General features: G+C 44.3%; 1 protein-coding gene across 1 annotated transcript in view; it reads right to left on the bottom strand.

Annotated features, from left to right (window-relative positions):
• Window positions 1-20,643, bottom strand: part of LOC126278711 (division abnormally delayed protein-like) — a 58,747-nt gene extending 38,104 nt beyond the window's left edge. The window contains exons 1-3 of the mRNA XM_049978985.1: window positions 20,559-20,643; window positions 14,482-14,644; window positions 3,514-3,640 (exon numbers count right to left, since the gene is read on the bottom strand). Of these exons, the coding sequence (XP_049834942.1) occupies window positions 3,514-3,640; window positions 14,482-14,644; window positions 20,559-20,643 (375 nt within the window). The remainder of the gene's footprint in view (window positions 1-3,513; window positions 3,641-14,481; window positions 14,645-20,558) is intronic.
• Between the last annotated feature and the right edge of the window lie 489 nt (window positions 20,644-21,132).

A 21,132-nucleotide genomic window follows, 5' to 3' on the forward strand; every position in this document is an offset into this window, starting at 1 on the left:
GCGATAACGTTGTAGTGGATACCTTGTGCAGAATGTGCGAAGTGTAGGAGGTGGTAGGTCTTCTTAATTCAGTGCTTTCCACGATTCCAGTATTGTTTGCTGACTCTGAGCAACAAGAACAGGATCCCAAGTAGGGAGCAATTGAGAGTGGGTCATCAAGTACCTGAGTATGAACTAGAGAAGGACATCCTCTGCCGTCGCGGTCCCTGGGATTATGATCTTAAAATGTCTCCCTGCGGCTTTCGTTCCGGATGTTTTCAAATATTATCAAAATTCTGTTGTGGGGTGCCATCTGGGGTATATAAAACCAGCCACAAGATCTGTGAGTCCCTAACTTTGCCGACTCTGTATCGTGATATTCGACAAAGGGTTAGTGTCGGGAATGCAAGGTGGCTAAGCCGAGTTCCGATGGGCATATGGAGTTGCTTCAGTCCACTCAGAGGTTCCCAAGCAGCGTCGTTTTATTGATTATGTCTGTCCCGCAGATCCCAGATGGGCAGCAGGGTGAAAAGTATTTAAACCGAAAAAGTCTGGGAGGCTGTAGGAGACATCAAAATAAATATTTTTCCCTAATATCATTTTTTCCTATGAGGATTATTTAAACTGGTAGAGGCCGTATTACGCTCTTCAGTTTTTAGACACCGTATTAGAATCTTCAGTTGTTAGAGGGCGTATTACGCTCTTCAGTTGTAAGCAACTGTTGTCCACCAGTTAGCAGTGCACTGTCTTTGTTTACTAATGGAGCGGTAGACCGTGGAATGAGTACACTGATGCGGTTGGTGCGTTCTACGTAGCGCACCACAACGGACGGGCTGCACAGCGGGTTTATCAACAACAGTATCCTAATCGCTGTATCCCGCATCATACGACCTTTTACCCGGTCTCACGCAGACGTTGGTACACAGCAGCATTTAGCAGATTACCTGGACAGGGACGCCGTTGCACGGTAAGAACGCAACAATTTGAGGAAGCCGTCTTCCAGCACGTGGAGAGGGATCCTTCAATCAGCAAGAGTGCAATTGCACGTAACATGGGGGCGAATCAGACGAATTTAAGAACACTCCTTCGAGAGCAATTGTTACGTCCATTTCACTTACAGCGTACCCACAACCTGGAACCAGTTGATTATCCACCCAGAGCACAGTTTTCGCAGTGGCACCTGGAACAGTGTGAAATGCATCCTACATTTCCATCCTCTGTGTTGTTTACCGATGAAGAAACGCTCGGGCGCGATGGAGTCTTCAAGATGCACAATTCTCATGTATGGAGTGAGGATAACCCGCATGCCACAGTTACTAGCGCTCATCATGTGCGGTTATTCGTAAATGTATGGGTCGGTGTTGTTGGGGACCGTTTAATTGGCCATATCTGCTACCTAGGCCATTAAATGGAAGGCACTATTACAATTTTCTCTCCAGAGCATTGCCAGAATTGCTGGAAGACGTTCCGCTCCCTACAATACAACGCAAGTTGTTCCAACATGACGGACACTTCAGACGTCGTGTGCGTCGATTCCTGGACCGACGGTTCCCAGGAACGTGGATTGGCAAAGGTGGTCCTGTACCATGGCCTGCTCGATCCCCAGGTATGTCCCCTCTGGACTTTTTTGTGTGGGGAGAGATGTGCAACCTTGTTTACGCAACTCGTGTTGCATCAGAAGAGGACTTGGATGCCCGGATAGTAGCACCAGTAGGAACAATTCAGGATACTCCTGGGGTTTTTGCCCGTGTCAGACAGAACATGATCCGACGGTGTAAACTTTGTTTACGTATCAATGGAGGCATTTTTGAAAATCTACTGTAACTGAAATTGAGTTGTGTTAATGTGTTGTCTCTGGATTACAAAAAAAAAAAAAGTTTGTTGGTTTAGTTAATTTGCCGCCTCTGCCGGTTTAAATATTCCTCATAGGAAAAAATGACATTAGGGAAAAATATTTGTTTTGATGTCCCCTACAACCTTCGAGAGTTTGTTGGTGTAAATACTTTTCATCCTGTATATCTGTGGTGGCTGATGGGTTTATTCAGTTCAGCTGGTTGCTTCCGAATAGCGGTATTACTGCAAGGCAAAGTATTAGGCTTTGACTAAGATTTCCTCTTGCTTCGGTCTTCTGAAGGATAGCGACGATGCGCAAGGGAGTTTCGGAACTTCTGTTTCCGATCACGGGTTAAACACATCACCACGACACTTTCTTACCCATCATTCATTCTTGAGGCGTCTTACTCGTAAACTGAAGTCTTCTCTGATTGTTTTCCATTCTCGGGCTCAAACTAAATGGAATCTTCCCTTACCATGGCTGAATATAGCCTTTAATACCGCCACACATGAGGCGCACAGAGTTACCTATGTTTCTCTCATGTTTGCCTACCCCATTAATTCCCCTTTTATCAAATATCTGGTCCATACATGATTTATTGCCCAATGATATTAGTCCTTAAATAATCAAGGATAGCTGTCGTAGGGTCAGGGCAAACATTCATAGCACCCATAAAAGGGAAGTTGCACAGTACAACCAGGGCCGACGTCCAGGGATCATTCAGATCGTGCAGTCACGAAGGGACACGACTGTGCCTTCGGTTCGGAAAGCCCATATCGAAAATGTTTCGTTGTATGGTACGCTCTCTGATAACTGTTGATGACCCAGCACTTAAATGTGCAGCAATTTGTGGAAGTGTTGCATTTCTGTTACGTTGTATGATTCTGTTCAGTCGTCGTTGGTCCCGTTCTTGCAGGATTTTTTTCCGGCTGCAGCAATGTCGGAGATCTGATATTTTACCGGATTCCTGATATTCACGGTAAACCCTTTAAATTGTCGGAGTTGAAATTCCCCACTTCAACGCTGCCTCAGAGATGCTGTCTCCCATAGATCGGGCACCGACTATGACACCACGTTCAAACTCAGTTAAATCTTGATAACCTGCCACTATTGCATCAGTAACCGATCTAACAACTGCGCCAGACACTTGTCTTATACAGGCGTTGCCGACCACAGCGCAGTATTCTGCCTGTTTACATATCTCTGTATTCGATCCGCATGCCTGTAGCAGCTTCTTTGGCGCTTCAGTGTATATTTGATACCGCGTTTCCGCGTTATACCTTTCACCAACTCGTAGATTTCATACTAAGTCATCATGCTTCAGTTTTACAGAAAAAAAGCCCGTACACCATTTATGGATATGTTTTGTTGCAAGGCATTTTAATGTGCAAAAAAGGAAAGGAAATAGAATTTCACGTCCTCCAATGTCCACAACTTCAGCAACTGTAATGAAATACCATTTTGATGTCAATCGTACTGTGGATGGTGTGAAGTCTGCTGCACGTATACGTCGCAGTTAGCAATACAACCTGAGGAAGGCGTCTTGCAATAGTCGCCGAAGCGTTTGAATTTTGTAGTTGGCAGTGCAGTCTCAAACTCAGAAGAATTTTATTGAGGCTGTCAGGTCTGTTTCTTCTTTTAGAGTTTTCTGTGGCGTAATCTGCACATTACCTATTGCGGTGCGCAATGCCTTACATTACCTGCTTTAAGTGTCGCAGCTGGTCGCTGAGCTCCGCAATGCGCGAGTCGGGCGTGACTGGAACCCACTCCAGCTCTGGATTGTACTTCTGGGCGATCAGACTAGATACCACAACCGTCTTTGTGTACCTGCAAGCACACACATACATCGGAGTCCGACAAGGGGCGGGGTACAGGGAATAGAGGCAGCTGCACCTCTGAGTCGTTACACCGAAGTACTGGAATGAAACAGAAAGACAGTCTGCGCACCATAAAGTAATAAAACAAAATCATTATTATGTCCTGTCACAGAATGCTGTGGTCTAATGTTAATCGTTGCTGCCGCTAGGTCCTCGGGTCCCGGGTTCGATGTCCGACCGGGTCAGAAATTTTCTGCCCTTGTGGACTAGTTGTTTCTGTTCGTCATTTTCATCTCATCATCGACATGCAATTTGCCGAAGTAGCATCAAACAGAAAAACTTGCACTAGGAGGCCTAACTGCCCAGATGTGGTCTTTCGACCAATACATCCATACGATCATTCCATTTTATGAACAAAACTATCTACATCACGTTTTTACTACACTATTATTACCGGTTTCTGCTGAACTGGCAATTTTCTTATTTAAATTACAACACACGACTACTGTTGCTACTACTGGAGTGAGCTAGTGGACTTAAAGTGGTGTACATCAATGGCGTATTATTGCGAAATTTGTTACGTAACATACACTCTGAGAAAAATGACGGAACACGAAGGAATTACCAGAATTGCACGGAAATAGGTAGATGTGATGTACACAAACAAATGATTGTGAAGCTCTCTCTCTTGAATAAATCACACAGTTTTTCTGATATTGCAAACTGAGCAAATGAGTAAAACGTCGGCCCACCTCTGGCCCTTATGCCATCAGTTATTCGGTTGTGCATTAATTAAGAGATCCAGAATGAGATTTTCACTCTGCAGCGGAGTGGGCAATGATATGAAAATTCCTGGCAGATTAAAACTGTGTGCCGGACCGCGACTCGAACTCGAAGAGAGGTTGGACGCCCTCTTGATGGATTTCTTGCCAAATTCTGTCCAGTTGGCTCTAGATCGTCAAAATTCCGAGCTGGTTGGATCACGCCCATAGTCTCAGAACTTTCTCAAATGGGGAGAGATCCGGAAATCTTTCCGCTCAAGGTAGGGTTTGGCAAGCAAGGAGACAGGCAGTAGATACTCTCTTCGTGTGCAGGCGGCCGTTATCTTGCTGAAATATGAGCCCATAATGGCTTGCCATGAAGGACAACAAAACGGGCCGTCGAATAGCGTCGATGTACCGCTGTACTGCAAGGATACCGCGGTTGACAACCAAAGGGGGTCCTGCTATGGAAATAAATGGCACCCTACTCCTGGCCGTCGGTCCAAAGGCGGACGACAGTCGTCTCCGCCGCTGAGCGGCGCATTTCTAGACACGTCATACATGATCATAGGGGCTCAATTCGAAGCGGGACTCATTACTAAAGACAATTCTGCTCCAGTCAATGAGCTTCTAGGCTGACAGCGCCCGACGCCACGGCAAGCGTGCTTGTTCGTGTAGAGAGGTCAATGGCAGTCGGCGTAAGGGGCGCCGTGAGCTCAGCGCTGTTCCTGTGAGCCGCCTGTTAGTGGTCCCTGCTGTCACTGGAGCACCGGCTGCACGCCGGATCTCTCCAGCTGAGGGCCGGATCTCTCTACCACGACTGCTTCCTTCTTGACGCTGTGTTTGGACATGTTTCACCCATTCCTGCCAACAGCGTCGAATAGTGGCATTGCTCCTATTCAAATGTGGTGCGATTCGCCGATTACTCCAACGGGCTTCTTTGAGCCCAACTGCTCGTACTCTCTTAAATGACGACTTTTGAGAATATTCTTCACGCGCCTGTCTAAGAGATACAATTACTGTCCAAGTTAGTACACAGAATGAAATTCGCAAAGAGTCTATGTCCTTTATTCATCTATCAGCCGCCAAATATTACAGTTTTGCATTTTCCATCGATATCTGTATGACTATCAATTTGTGACCAATTCGTATTACTCCACCACGGTGCGTCATTTTTTTCATCTTACAGTGTATTTGAGAATACAGGGCATATTGAATACACCATTTTCAGGTGTGAAGTCTGCAAGATATCAAATGGCTCTGAGCACTATACCCGGGCCACTGAAACATTGCACTTGACGTTTGCGTATGAAGTTGGCAGCGTAACAGAGTCACAAGTGAAGAACGATAGGCGCTAGGCGTTCAGCGTGGGGCGCCAGCCAATCACAGTGCAGTGAGCACTGCTGTTACTCACGTGCTGTGACGTCAAAGTTCCCGCGTTGCCGGCTTTGTTTAGTAAATGTGTATACAACGTGAGTTGCGTGTTGTTTACCGCGTGTTTTCGTTGTACTGTGTGCTATATCGTTGTGACTTTTGTTACGTTGTGAGTTTATTTACTTGGAAAATGCCACCGAAAAGACTTCGTTCACCTAGTGACAATCCTTTGCGTCGACGGGTGCCGCTAAACAGCCAGGCACTGGAGTTGCTACGCAAAACTCGTGAGTTTTACGAGCAGGAGAAAAACTACGTAAGCATTCATGGACAGCCATCAATTCCTGCCGACAAAGTGGTGGAACGTACGTCGAAAACTCTTGGTATTAGTGCAAGAACGGTAGTAAGTAAGGGAGTATTACTACAAAACTTGGAAGATACTGAAGTGAGCCGTAATGATTCCGAGCTGTCTGGATCAAATAATACATTTTTATCAACACCGGGAAAGAAGAAAAAGCGGCGTAGTCCTATCACAGATCTAGATTCTTTCCAGACTGATGCAGTTCGTAGGCATGTTTATGCTTACTACAGCAGAAAAGAGTATCCGACTGTAGCTAAGTTATTAATCTCTTTAAAAGAAAGTGAACTCTTCAGGAGTGGTAAAACATCACTAAAAATTGTGCTAAAAAATATGGGTTTCCGTTACAAAACGCTAGACGGACGCAAAGTACTGTTAGAGAGGGCACATATTGTTACCGCTCGTAGCATTTTCTTGCACAAAATTGTGGGCAGAGACATTCATTCCATAATTTGGCTAGACGAAACGTGGGTTAATGCCGGGGAAGCTGTCAGTAAATGTTGGACGGATAACACACCCAGCAGTAGCGGCCATCAGCCGACGGGAAGAGGAGCTAGATTAATTGTGGTCCATGCATGCTCCTCCAGTGGTTTTGTCCCTGACGCACTTTTAGTTTTTACATAAAAAAAGACTGGTGATTACCATGAAGATATGGATCACACACGATTTGTTGAGTGGTTCAGGAACCTTTTAAAACAATTTCCCGTCCCTACAACAATTGTAATGGACAATGCTCCATATCATTCGGTGATACAGAACAAAGCCCCAACTACAAACGATCGGAAAGAAGTTATGGTGCAGTGGTTACAGGCTCGAAATATTGCAGCGGATATGGGTATGACAAAGGTTCTGTTATATTCTCTTGTTAAAGAAAATAAGCCTACGACACCTACCTACGTAGTAGACGAAATTGCCTTGGAGCAGGGTCATACTGTAATAAGGCTGCCACCATATCACTGCCATTTCAACCCTATTGAGTTAGTATGGAGTGACGTAAAAATGTATGTAAGGAACAACAACAAGTCCTTTACAATAACAGAGGTGGAAAAGCTGTTGCGTGAATCTCTTGTGACTGTGGATGCAGCCTCATGGAGAAAAAAAGTAGAGCACGTCGAGAAGCTTATACGAGCAGCACAGACAATAGAAGGTATTATCAGTGGCCATGAACAATTAATGATTTGTCTTGCCGATGACGACGTTGAAGACGGTTTTAGCGATGAATCGGACAACAGTGACGATGGCGAGCTGGATGCAATTGCGCCATTATCGCTGTAAATTGGTGAGTGAAAAAATTCTGATATTGGTTATTTATTGCAATCTCGGTTATTATTTATTTTGTAAACTACGTACATTATTGATTTTAAAGTACCAGTCGTCAGATGCTTGTTTTTTGTATTTCTTTGCTCCGTTATCGAAAGGGTGCGCATTTTTATGCTTTAACATGCAATATTATACGGTTGTTTACTTCCTGTCATTGTAGTACAACTAAAAACGAGTTTTTATATACATTGTAATTGCTCAATCGCTTGCATTTACGAGACGGGACGGAAAACTGTATCGTCTGCTGTGTATATAGAGGCTGCTGTTGCAACATCGCTATTACAGTATAGCCAACCTAACTAGACAAAAAGCGAACTGTCAAGTGCAATGTTTCGCCGGCGGGGGTATATGGGACTTAACATCTATGGTCATCAGTCCCCTGGAACTTAGAACTACTTAAACCTAACTAACCTAAGGACGTCACACAACACCCAGTCATCACGAGGCGGAGAAAATCCCTGCCGGGAATCGAACCCCGGAATCCGGGCGCGGGAAGTGAGAACGCTACCGCACGACCACGAGCTGCGGACTGCAAGATATCACAAACTGTCGAAACCAATTACAGTATAATAAAGTTTTCATCACCTTTTGGCGTTTTTCATAAATGCGTCTTTCATCGGATCCTAAAAACAAGTTTAAATATTTACATTTGCCTCGTTGCCCAGCGACTGCTTTTAGTTAACCACTAACTACTTACAGGATTCTTAGGCCATCATCTCGTGACAACTTTCTCAACAGCAGATAAAAGAGCCACTGGAGTGACAGCAAAACCAAATAATGGACTAAATTTCAACGAAAATTCTACTAACCTGCTCAGGCGATGATTCAGTCTACGTTAATGTACTAAAGAATATCAACATAAATGCTACAGCTTCCATTAAACTTCCACAAATAATGAAAAATTCTGAGTTGAAAGAGCTGTCAGGCAAAGAAGTTCTGTATCACAAAAACCAACTTCTGGAGCCTTATACAAGCAATCAGATCGCTTGAATGAGAAAAAGAATAAGGAACACGTGCTAATGGAACATAGGTTTTTCCCATAATATTGTACAGTTTACACCTCTTGGAGATAGACTTCATACACCAGTTGAAGAACGTAATAGAGCAAGGATGAATTTTTACTCTGCTAATATGAAACTTAGTGACGGATTAAAAGTATGTGCCGGACCGGGACTCGATATTGGGAACTTTGCTGTTCGCGGACGAGCAATATATCAAGTGAACTATTCGAGAACGTGTCACGACTGCGATGGATGGATCATTCGGTAGAGAACTTGCTCGCGAAAGACAAAGATCTCCGTTTCCAGTTTTGGTCCAGCACAGTTTTAATTTGCCAGGAAGTATGATAATAAAGGTAGTTTACTTACTGAACAACCCTCGTACATTAACGGGGGCTCTTCATAGAAATTCTAATGTGAGACATTTCTCTTCTGAAAGCAGTTGGTTAGGTTTCCAGTGCACCATATTATTCTCCACCCTTGTGATCACAAAATCCTATTGATCAACATAATCTTCGTTCAGTGCGAAGACCTTACGCCGCCTTACTGGCTCCCAGAATGCCCGCACGATACCACCCTACTGGTCGACGTGGGAACCAACGTCTTGCTAGATCAATGACCTCCTCGTCATCCGCGTACGGTTTCCCGCGGAATGCATCCTTCATTGGATCAAACAGATGAAAGTCGGAGGAAGGTGCGAGAGCCGGGCTGTAGTGTAGATGAGGAATGACAAACCTTTGAGTGCCCCAACTGGTGGACGAGTGTGTCAGCAGTCCCAACAGGGACGTCCAGTTGCGCAGCTAGGCGTTTGATTGTGATCTGTCGATCGCCTCGAATGAGAGTGTCCGCACGTTCCAGCACTGCAGGAGCCACAGCTGTGTGCGGCCGGCCAGCGCGTGGGAGATCGGACGAGTTTGCATGACCTTGTTTGCTATGATGACGTACGCCTCGTCCAACCACTCACCGTGCTTTTGTTCAGTGCTAGGTCTGCGTAGACGTTCTGCAAACGGCATGAATATCTGCAGTGCTCTGGTTTTCCACCAAAAAAGAAAATCAATGACATCTCTCTATTAGGTGGCACATCCGTTACAGACTCCATTTTGAAGGCAACGTACAGCGCCACCACCTAGCGGAACTTCATGAAACTACGGGCGCTGAAGCCGGAATATTTCACGATGTCCCACAAGTCTCGCATTTTTGCAACCGAAATTGGTCGGCAAAAAGTGTGTTGCATTCCTTATTGGAAGCCCTTCGTATAATCAGCGCACGTAAAACATCAGCATACAAATTAACAAATATGCCAAAAAAACGGGTGAAGACTTTTGTGTATTTAACGCTGATTAAGAGAACAAGAGGACGGACAGGAAAAGAAATGTCCTCGTGGTTTTTAGTCTGAAGACTCGTTTGCCACAGCTGTCCACGATACTCTGTCCTGTGGAAGCCTCTCCATCTCCAGATAACTACTGCAACTCAAATCCATTCAAATCTTCTGGGTGAGTACTGCCATTGCACACACTTGACATATTGTACTCAAACCTTGATATTCATTTACAGTTATTTGGCACACAGCTTTTCGTTACGAAAATTCTTGTTTCCTCAGATGGTTTCCTGCCAAGCTATCCCTTCCTTCTGTCAAGTTATGCCAAAAATACCTTACCTCAAAAAATAAATAGAAGAGTGAAACTGGTCTACAGCGCTTTTCGTAAACTAAATATCATTTTCAATGCTAAGTTTCCGATGCGCCCGAACAGAAAATTTTGTAATGAGTTTGTACTTCCAGTTTTGGCTTTCGACAGTGAGACACGACTTTTAATGTGAAAACCATTCAAAAACTCAGGGTTGCGGTGGATAATGGAAAGATGCATTTCGGGAATCACTTGGATATGCGCGCGTGACCGTTGGCACTGAATTTCGGCACAGTGGAAGAGCGCAGTTCCATGGTCTCATTAATCCCGACACCATCTTCATCGTGTGAGAGAGCGGCTGCGTTATTCTCCACGGGCCATTCACTTGGGGATCCACGGGTCCAGTGGAGCTCGTGCAAGGCACCGTGACGGCCAAGGAGTATCGTAGACTAGTTGCTGGCCACGTACACCCCTACATGACGGTAATTTTATGCGACGGCAGTGGCATTTTTCAACAAGATAATGAGTCATGTCACAAGACCGCGAGTGTGATAGTGGTTCGAGGAAGACAGCGGCGAGAACCAGCTGATGTGCTGGCGACTCAGCTCGCAAAATTTGAACCCGATTGTACACCTGTGGAATGTGACTGAACCTGGCGTCAGACCTCCACAGCCCCCAGCCCGGATTTTACGGGAATTAGACAACTTGTGTACCCTCCTCCTCCAACGACCTTCCAAGGCCACATTGCTTCCGTGTCACGATGCCTCGCCGCTGTTATCCGTGCCAAAGACGGTGAAACCGCCTGGTTAAATCCACAGGACAGAACAAGTAGTTGGAATTGTGGAAGAGGGCCAAAATGAGCGGCTGTCAGTTGCACTAGAACACACATAACTTTATTTACTTACCCAAACATTACAGAGAAATTTCCGAGCTTAACTATCGACTGAGTATGTCACACAACCTTATGGCTTAAGAGCACAGCCTCTTTCACTTTTAAAACGACTGAAGGCCCATAATTTAAAACACAACTACAATAAATTTTCAAAAGGCAGGTGGTGCAAGGTTTTATCCTTAAATAATATTTCAAATGACGCTAAGGCCCAAACAATATAAGACTTGACAAGTAAGGAAGTTTTAATTTTAAAACGGCTGAAGGCCCATTATTTAAAACCCAACTAAAAGCATTCAAATTCAAACCATCGGCTATGAGCCGTTAAAATGCACAATTAAACACCAATAAGAAAAGGCAGCGCAGCCAGCGGCGCTCAGAAGTTTCCGTGGGTCGGTCTGCACTTGAAATATTAACGTTCGCTAAGGGGAGACAGGTAGTCGGCCCAACTATACCCGATCCGCCGGCAACCCAACCAAGAGACAGTCAACGGACCCACCGACGACTTGCTTTGCACACAAGACGACTTGCTTTCCACCCGGCCAGTACAAAAGGAACTCCAGTGCCAAAACATAAAAGGGATAGCCGCCCACAACCAAGTATATATAAGCTGTCAAAACTACACACACGTGTTGGACAGCGATAACACGGCGAGGAAAGGACACTGCCTGAATTTTACGTCAGCGGCCAGGGCAGGTAACCCTAACGCTAACGGCCACAAGGCAGAAAATTCCGCTGGGATACTTGGGCTTCAAATAACCAAAATACGGTTAAACTCCACCGGATGGTGGCCAAGCTTTTGCCAACTCGAACACTCGCTGTTGCTCACGGGAATACCCCAACAGCCAACCATGAAAACCAACGGCACAATGTGAACAGAGTGGCTTCGGTAATGAAATCACGACTCAACTTTGATGTCCTGGGTCGCTGAGCTACGAACCTCATAGCAATCGGAACAGCTCGCACACACTCCGACACACCGTAGGGACCGGCAGCGGGCCCGGTCCATTGTGTCGCGCGGACATTTCCTGCCTGATTCACACCAACCGACCGACTGCCGCACACCGGCCAGCCGGAAACTATATGCACCAGACCAAAGATATTACAAGGTGCGAATATCGATACACGCCGCTGCTGCCATACGTAGAAAGAGGAAGAACCGCAGCATAACCGCGGGAACCCAAATGCAGAGTAACAGTCAAGGTTTAAACCAACGCATAAGTGGGGTCCAACACGGCTCAGGTGGATATACCGGGTATTAGGTAAGTGGTTATAATGTTCTGTCTGATCAGTGTTAATTGCTGCCATGCAGAGGACACGAGTTCGATTCCTGGTACTGCCATGGATTATTCCTTCGGAAGGAGTAGTACAGGGTGCACTGAGGCTCATTATGCCAACGGTGTAGCTACTGTACCGAGTAGTAGCGGCTGCAGGGTCTAGAAAGTCTGCAACACAACTGGGAGAGTGGTGTGCTGACCACATGATCCTCCGTGCCGTATCCACATGACGTGCCGGTGGTAGGTATCCCTTGGACCTTCATGTCTTGGTGAAGAGCTAATTTCTTTAAACAATTATAAACTGAAAAATATTTTGTTATTACTGTTCCACTTCTCACATAGTCAATCAACTAAGATGAAAGTAATATGTGCTGTGTCTCGTGTTAGTTTCACGAGATCCATACGCTAGTTTGGATGCCCTGTTAATACTGCAGCTGGAGGTCAGCAACATTTCACATTATTCAAACAACAGTGTAGCCAACGGGTGCCACAGTGGTAACAGCTGTTCCCGTTAGATCACCGAAGGTAAGCGCTGACGGGCTGGGCTAGCTTCTTGGATGGGTCCCTCGAGCGCTGTTGGCAAGCGACTCAGCCCTTGCGAAGCAAACTGAGGAGCTACTTGATTGGGAAGTAGCGGCTCTGGCCTCGTAAACTGACATACGGCCGGGAGAGCGGTGTCCTGACCACACGCCCCTCCATGTCCGCATCCAGTGACGCCTGTGAGCTGAGGATGACGAAGCGGCCGGTCGGTGCCGTTGGGCCTTCCAAGGCCTGTTCGGGCGGAGTTTAGTTTAGTTTCAAATAACAGTGTCACGAAACAAGCAAAAGCCGCAGTAATGTATGTTTATTTATCGACAAAAAGTTTCGAACGAGCCATCAGATTCGAGTCACGGAGGTATCGCCGTGGTTAGCACACTAGACACTGGTTAGGGGGGATGACGTTTCAAATCGCCGCCCAATCATACACATTTTGGGCTTCCGTGATTTTCCTAAGGCGCTCAAGACAAATTCCCAGATGGTTCCTTTGACAAGACCGATGTCCTTACCCATCCTTTCGTAATCCGAGCTTGCGTTCCGTCTCTAACACCCGCGTCGTTGACGGAACTTCCGATTCTGATCTTCCTTCTTCCTTCAAGTCTCGGATACCATTACTTCAGGTTAAGGAAGCTTTTATAGCCTAAAGGAAGTAATGATTATCAGTTAGAGCAGTGGTTCCCAACATTTGGTCCGCGGAGCCCCAGAGGTCCGCGAGCTATGCCAGAGGGGTCCGCGAGATGCTATTAGAATAAAAGATATATTAAATATATTTCATATGACATCAGATTTTTTGTTTTGGCCGCTTCCTGCATAAGCAGTTTTAAGCTCGATATATTTTCAATAATGAATATGCCAATGTTTTTTCTAAGTACCAAAAATAGAAAACGTATAAAAAGACTCTTAATTTGGCTTTTTTAGGTACTTGATACTGTGATATGACAAGGTACCAACCATGCTTGATGAGGGGGTCCTCGAGAAAACTTTGCTGGGAACCCCTGAGTTAGAGCATCTGTCACTCATGCGTCCATTACCAATTATTCCATTGGTCACTAGGTGGACAGATCGATAGTCAATTGAACTGTTCCTCATACTGTCTCATCCTAGTTTATGGTACTGCTGTGGTGAGACAGTATGCGGAACAGTGCAATGGACTGACAGTTCGTGCACTTAGTGACTAAAAGAAAAATATGTATAAGACAATGGACGGATGTGTGAGTAATAGATATTGCAAACGATAAAAACTATGCGATTTAAATACTAAAACGTCGCACCAGTTACAATTCCTTCATGCTGAGCACGACACATTTCGAGAATTTATTCTCATTATCAAGTATGATTACTGCCAGTAACTGACTGGTTCTGTCAATAGAAGGCATCTCTCAGACCCAAATTGAACGTTCCGACAGCTTTCTTTGTGTTCCAGTTGGTGCTCTATGTGTCTGTCTGTCTGTCTCTGTCTCGTCTCTAGCTCTCTCTCTCTCTCTCTCTCTAAATCCCTCTCCCTCTCACCCGCACCCCCTCTCTCTATCTCTTCCTCCCCCCCCCCCCCTCTCTCTCTCTCTCTCTCTCTCTCTCTCTCTCTCTCTCTCTCTCTCTCTCTCACACACACACACACACACACTGTTGGAGGAGAGCCTGCAAGGCACCATGTTCTCAGAGCCAGCGACAGCCTGCCCTGGGACATGGTTGCGTGCAGTTTGCTGGAGGGTACTTACTCTCCGACGCGCTGGCCGTTCCAGCAGTCTGCCGTGTCTCTGGTCTCAGCGAAGCTCTCGTCGGAACACAGCGACTCGGCTAGGTTGGCGTAGAAGCCGCGGCTCTTTCTTAGGCTCGCCATGAAGCGCTGCAGCTTCGACGATAGCTGATCACTGTCTGGTGCTGTCAACAAACCAAAGCGCATTTATCTTTAGGTACTCGGACTTAGTAGAACTCCATTCTAAATTGTATTTACTGCTTGATTAATATAAAGCACGTCACTCGTGAACTTTGGGGATATTAGTTGGGTTGTCTGAAGTCACAGGGAGGGTGTGATATGCCTTGTTGACATCCGAACGTCGCAGCTAGATGCTGGGTGTGGTTAGAGTGTAGACATGATATCTACACAGTATGTTACAGACAGTCGTGTACTGAGCGTGACAGTACGTTGCGAGTTAACCGGCTGTGAATGTGGCATGACAACCGAAGCATGAATCCGTCATAGAATATTAGACGTTACGGATCGTGATGCGTAGGTCAGCTGTGTCCACAGCTGATGTTCACTATCAGGGACAAAGTGTATTCCCACGCGTAAACCGCCACACAGAAATTCGTCAAATTTTTGACGAACGGGCGTTACTTCTCTTCATACTTGGCGGCTGAGGCTCTCCTGACTTGAGAAACCTCTTTCAACTAGGACTCCACGAACACAAATTCTGACACTTCGACACGGAGCTCAGCTACTGGCATGGGCCTGTGAACAACCACACTGGACCCCAGATCAGCGGCGGCGTGTCACGAGTCCCGGCTTGCATCCAGCTCCCACTTGCCAACAAGGTTGTGTCCAGGCAAGTGGTGGCTTGGTGCCCTCCACCTAGCTCAGGGTTTTTGACGATCTAACTCGCCAATGACACAGATTTCTTGGATGCCCTCCTGAGGAATATGGCACCAAATTCTATCAGCCGGTCCCAAGCCGAATAGCTGCTTTCATAAGGGACAGAGGTGGACCAATGCGTAATTGATTTGCTCAGTTTGCGCAGCTCTTTCTACTGGATAAATCATCCAATTTTTCTGAAAATGCAACGATTTGTTTCTCTGTACCCGTACAACACATTTCTCGATTTTCACCCCATGAGAATAATTCTTTCGTTGTGAATTTTTTTTGTCTTGAAGTGAATTTTATAAATCTTTCTCTTTTGTCGTAAGTTACGGCTTTTGAGCTCTCAAAATGACAAAAGTTTTACATTTGTATACACATATATAATTTTGGCCCTAAATATTTTGGACCTTCATATACTATAAGTGGAAGAGGATTATACTTTGATAACATCAAGATTAGGACATAATTGGCAGAAATGAATGTTTAGATTTTGATCAACATAAACAAATTACAGTTTATAGCAGCACCTTAACCTCATAGCGATTGTTCAAAGAGACGACCATTAATCACACCTGCGCATTACATTTCATCGCGCGCCATAAACTAACCTCTTTGTGTGCAGTAAAATGAGACAGGCAACCAGAACCTATGAAACAGTTGCTGCCTGGATTCTACTGACCTTCCACACCACGTGTGCTTTATGAAACACCATATGAAAAAATCTAATGAGGACATACACCTTATATAGAGTAAGGTAAGATGCCAAGGCTAGGTACTTTACGTGAGCACTCATCAATAGCATCTCCGCTTTACAAGTCTGGAGTCGCCTACATTTTTTCGCGTATGACCGGTTCCGCATTTACAAACAACTCATTGTCAAATGTGTGCTTTTCACAAAGTAACTCGTCAGTTGGTTAGATGTGTGGAGCTAATCAGTTCGAGGATAGATCTCAGTATGGATTATTTGTAAAACGAAAACCGGCCATATGAGGAAAAAATGGCGGTGCAAGACTGCTAAATAAAAACCGTTGTTCACACGTCTTCTGTCGAGCCATTTAATTGGGAGAACTGACGCCGTTCACTCTTGCAAGTAGCCTTCTTAAGGCCTCCTTGCTGTCTGCTACTTAATATACGCAATTTAGTTATGATGAAGAGTAGGCTGATGTTTAAGAGACTAGTCAGGAAGAACCAACATGCAAAGAAATGGAATATGAAAGCACTACACTGTAAATAGATACACCGTAAGTTCTCAGAGACTACAGGTACTGCGATAATGCATAGCTCAGTAGGAAATTCAGCTGAAGAGAAATGAACATCTCTAAAAAGGCAACAGCTGAAGGTGGAAGTAAAAACATAGGTACAAGGAAGGCAACTGCGAGAAAACCAAGAGCAAACTGTTCTGCTTTTCTACGAAAGAAGCAGGTGCAAAAACATTCGGAGAAATTCAGGAATATAGAAATACGTCAGTCAGTTATGAAATAAATACGAAGTGTACGGAAAATAGGAGGAAATGGTTGCATGAAAATTGTGAAGAAAAAAAAATAATGATTGTAGGAAGGACTGACTTACAATATAGAAAAGTCAAAACAATCTTCAGCGAAATTGAAAGCAAGGGCGGTAACATTTACAGTGCAATGGGAATTTCACTGTTAACCGCAGAGGAGATAGCGGATAGATGGAAAGACCTCACTGAAGACCCCTTAGAAGGGAAGACTTGTTTGATGACGTGATGAAAGAAAAAACAAAACTCGACGGGGAAGGAATAAAGGATCCAGTATCGTTGGTGTGTAGAATGTCAGACTTGCGATGTACCATCAGACACATTGAAAAACTTCCTCCAAACAATTCCGAAGACTGCAAAACCCTACAAGTGCGACATTATCGCACAGTCAGCTTAAGAGCTCGTGCATCCATTTTGTTAATAAGAATAATATGCTGAAGCTTGGAAACGAAAACAGGATCTCATGGATGACGATCAGTTTCGCTTTGGAAACGGTAAATGCATAAGAGAGGCAGTTATAACATTGCGGATGATAATGAAAGCAAGACTCCAGAAAAATGAAATCACGTTCATACGATTAGCCACCATGGTAAAAGCATTCGACAATGTAAAATAGGGAAGACATCCCGCATTCTGAGAAAAATGTGGGGAAGCTGTAGGGAAAGACGAGTGATGTGTAGTATGTGCAAGATACAAGACAGAACAATAAGAATGGGACAAGAAGAACGAAGTTCTCGGTTTAAAAGGGGTGTAAGGGATGTAGTCTTTTACCCCCTCCAGTTCTATTTATATATCGATTAAGCAAATAAAAGAAAGAAAAGGAAGGTTCAAGAATTACAGGACATGCTGAATGGAATGAACAGTCTAATGAGTGCAGAATACTGATTGAGACCAAATCGAAGAAAGACGAAAGCACTGCGAAGGAGCAGAAATGACAAGAACGAGAAACTTAACATCGGTATTTGTGATCACGAAGAAAATGAAGTAATGGAAATCTGCTACCAAGGCAGCAAAATAACCCGTGACGGACGAGGAGGAGGAGGAGATTAGTGTTTAACGTCCCGTCGACAACGGGGTCATTAGAGACGGAGCGCAAGCTCGGGTATGGGAAGGAAGGGGAAGGAAATCGTCCGCGTCCTTTTAGAGGAACCATCCCGGCATTTGCCTGAAGCGATTTAGGGAAATCACGGAAAATCTAAATCAGAATGGCTGGATACGGGATTGAACCGTCGTCCTCCCGAATGCGAGTCCAGTGTGCTAACCACTGCGCCACCTCGCTCGGTCCTGTGACGGACGAAGCAAGGACGACATCAAGAGACTAGCAATGGGAAACAGTGCATTCCTGGCCAAGATAAGTCTACTAGTATCGAACATAGGCCTTAATTTGACGCCGGTCGGTGTGGCCGAGCGGTTCTAGGCGCTTCAGTCTGGAACCGCGCCACCGCTACGGTCGCAGGTTCGAATCCTGCCTCGGGCATGGATGTATGAAATACTTAAACCTAACTAACCTAAGGACATCACAAAGTTCTATGGGACTGATGACCTCAGATGTTAAGTCCCGTAGTGCTCAGAGCCATTAGAACCATTTGAACCTTAATTTGACGAAGAAATTTCTGAGAATGTAGTATGGAGCACAGCATTTTATGGCACTGTAGCATATACTGGGTGAAAACCGGAACAGAAGAGAATAGAAGCATTTGAGATGTGGTGCTACAGACGAATGTTGAAAATTAGGTGGACTGATAGGGTGAGGAATGAGTAGGTTCTCCGGGGACAGGGCGAGGAAAGGAGTTTATGGAAAACACTGACAAGAAGAAAGGACCGCATGACAGGACCTCTGTTAAGACATCACAGATTAACTTCCACAATACTAGAGCGTGCTGAATCACGACGTTTGACGGGTGATTACATTTTTAATTTTTTCCTCTCTTTTGAAACATGAAAAACCATTTATGGTGTAATTTTTAGAATGTTAATCAGGAAACATTTTTTGATATTCTAGAAAATTATATTTATTTGGTAACGAACTGGCTTTCAGTGTCTTCGGCCATCTTCAGGTCACAAGTGAGTGTAGCAAAGGCAAGTAAAATGGCGTGCGACTTTAAGCAGACGTCATTTCAACAGAAGACACAAAAGGCACATAAATGAAGATAGATAGGAAACTATTAATTTTTTCTCACACGGAAACAGTTACATAAACTACAACAGGAAAAAAATATAGTTTATGTGGAGATAGAATTAACAGGTTATGAAAAATATAGCCTTCCATGAAAGAAATTGGAGATTAAGAAAGGAGCATACAACTTTTGCAGATCACCTTTTAACACAAAACCACTCATTGATCTAGAATGCGAAGTTTTACATTCTGATAAGAAAAGCGGGTAAATGATCCTACAGGAAAGCGCAGACATATGACGAAGAATGGCATCTAAGTATTAAATGCCAATACGCATTTTCCTTTTTCCTCTCTGACAATTTTAATGCAGCACTGGGAACTAAAACCTGATTTAACAATGTTTATTTTTCATCAGTTGTTAAATGTATCTCCAGATTAAAAGCTGCACGTTTCATTTCACAGTTAATGTAACGCAATTTGCGCGACAAAAAAGCAATACTTCACTATGTACAGAAGATACAAAAATGTTGCACGTGGAGTGTTTACAAACAGTACCTATAAGTCGCACTTCGTTGTATCAGTGTTTGCGACAATCAGTTGTAACATATTACTATGAAGACATGTAAGTCATGTCACGGCTATGAAATGCGTTGTAACGTTGGGAGCAGATTGTCTTACGAACTGTTTTGGAAGTGTAACAGAACTCCACGCGCAGCCTACTCTAGCGTTCTCCAGTAAATTATGTAAACGAGTAAAAACAGTGAGTAGACGTCGCAAGCGGGCGGGAAACTTGTAAATCAGCCTGTATTCGCAAGAAACAGTACACTGCAGACAGAAGCGAATCGGTGAGCCCGGCAAAGTCATTATCGTCGCTGTCGTTCAACATTGCCTTACTGATCGGCAACATCAGCAACAGTGGCGTCTGATTCTGAAAAACATCTTTTGTTGTACTATACCATGTTTATGGAAGTACTAGTGAAAACTGAAATCCTTTAATTGTCACTCTATTTGTTCATTACAGCTGTTATTATTGTGGCATCGTAACTGTCCTTGTTTATTTTTATCTGTAGTAGGATACAGTAATTTTTGTAAGTTGAGCCACTGGTATAAATAAACTTCCTGATTTGGTAACTGAAAGTGGGTGAACTGGATAGCTTGTGCAGTAACTTTGTAGTTAAAGTTAATTTAAGTTTATGATCTGGTGCGGTGACGACAATAATATCGACATATGTTGGCGTTATTGATCGATTAACAGAAATAATAAATAATAATGGTAATAATAATTTTGAACTCATCGTTTTACTTGTATTTGCGATGTTGCTGCAAGTTTTGCCTTTTCGTCGACATCAGAAATCTGTGCACTCGAAACGACTCAGTTAAACCGCAATTAGGTTTCGGAAAGAAATGACACCGTTGTTAAGAAGCGCTGCGGGTCACGGCAGTAAAGTTTATACACTGATCGTAACGGCGCTCGCTCACCGCGAAACACCTCTTGATAGAGACACCCTATTGTATTGCATGTATTAGATGGATAACGTGAGTGTTGAGATTTTTGAGGCAGGAGAAAAGTTGAGACAACTGGATGGAGCCACGTGCTCACCAGGCAAGCTCTGCTGGAACGCAGTGCCGTTGCACCGCACGCCATCGTGTGCAGTGTTCTCGTCTGTAACACCATAGTCCCACATGTGTAGTCCGCACTCTCTCTTCACCTGAGAAAGGAATTTGTATGTAGTTAAGGTACAGCTAATAGACATACTTAGGGTACAAGAAATAAGAATGATTAAAAACTTGATTGGAAACTGCTTTAATTATCAGAAGCACAATCTGCAGGTGCGACAATGAAGAACCATCTTCAGACTGGAGAATAATATTGGGGTCGCTTTTGTTCTTACTGTGTAAAAATGATCTTTGATCAATAATTCGCTTTGCTGAAGATGAAAGTATTGTAATGAAGTCTGATAAAGCTCTACAAGATTTTGTGCTGTGATCAATGAACAAAAAGAAAAATATACCGATTTTAATCATAGAAATGGTAGTGCCGGCAGCAGTATCAGTTGCTGGGTAATTGGTTAAGGGTTTAATAGTAATTTTGCAGTGGTAGAAATTTTTTCTTGTGTTTATTTGTTGTATAGTTAGGGTTTTCCCTCTGTAGAATTTGTAGTGTTGTCGAAGTA

Source organism: Schistocerca gregaria, chromosome 6, assembly GCF_023897955.1.
Source record: "Schistocerca gregaria isolate iqSchGreg1 chromosome 6, iqSchGreg1.2, whole genome shotgun sequence".
Classification (NCBI taxonomy): Eukaryota; Metazoa; Arthropoda; class Insecta; order Orthoptera; family Acrididae; genus Schistocerca; species Schistocerca gregaria.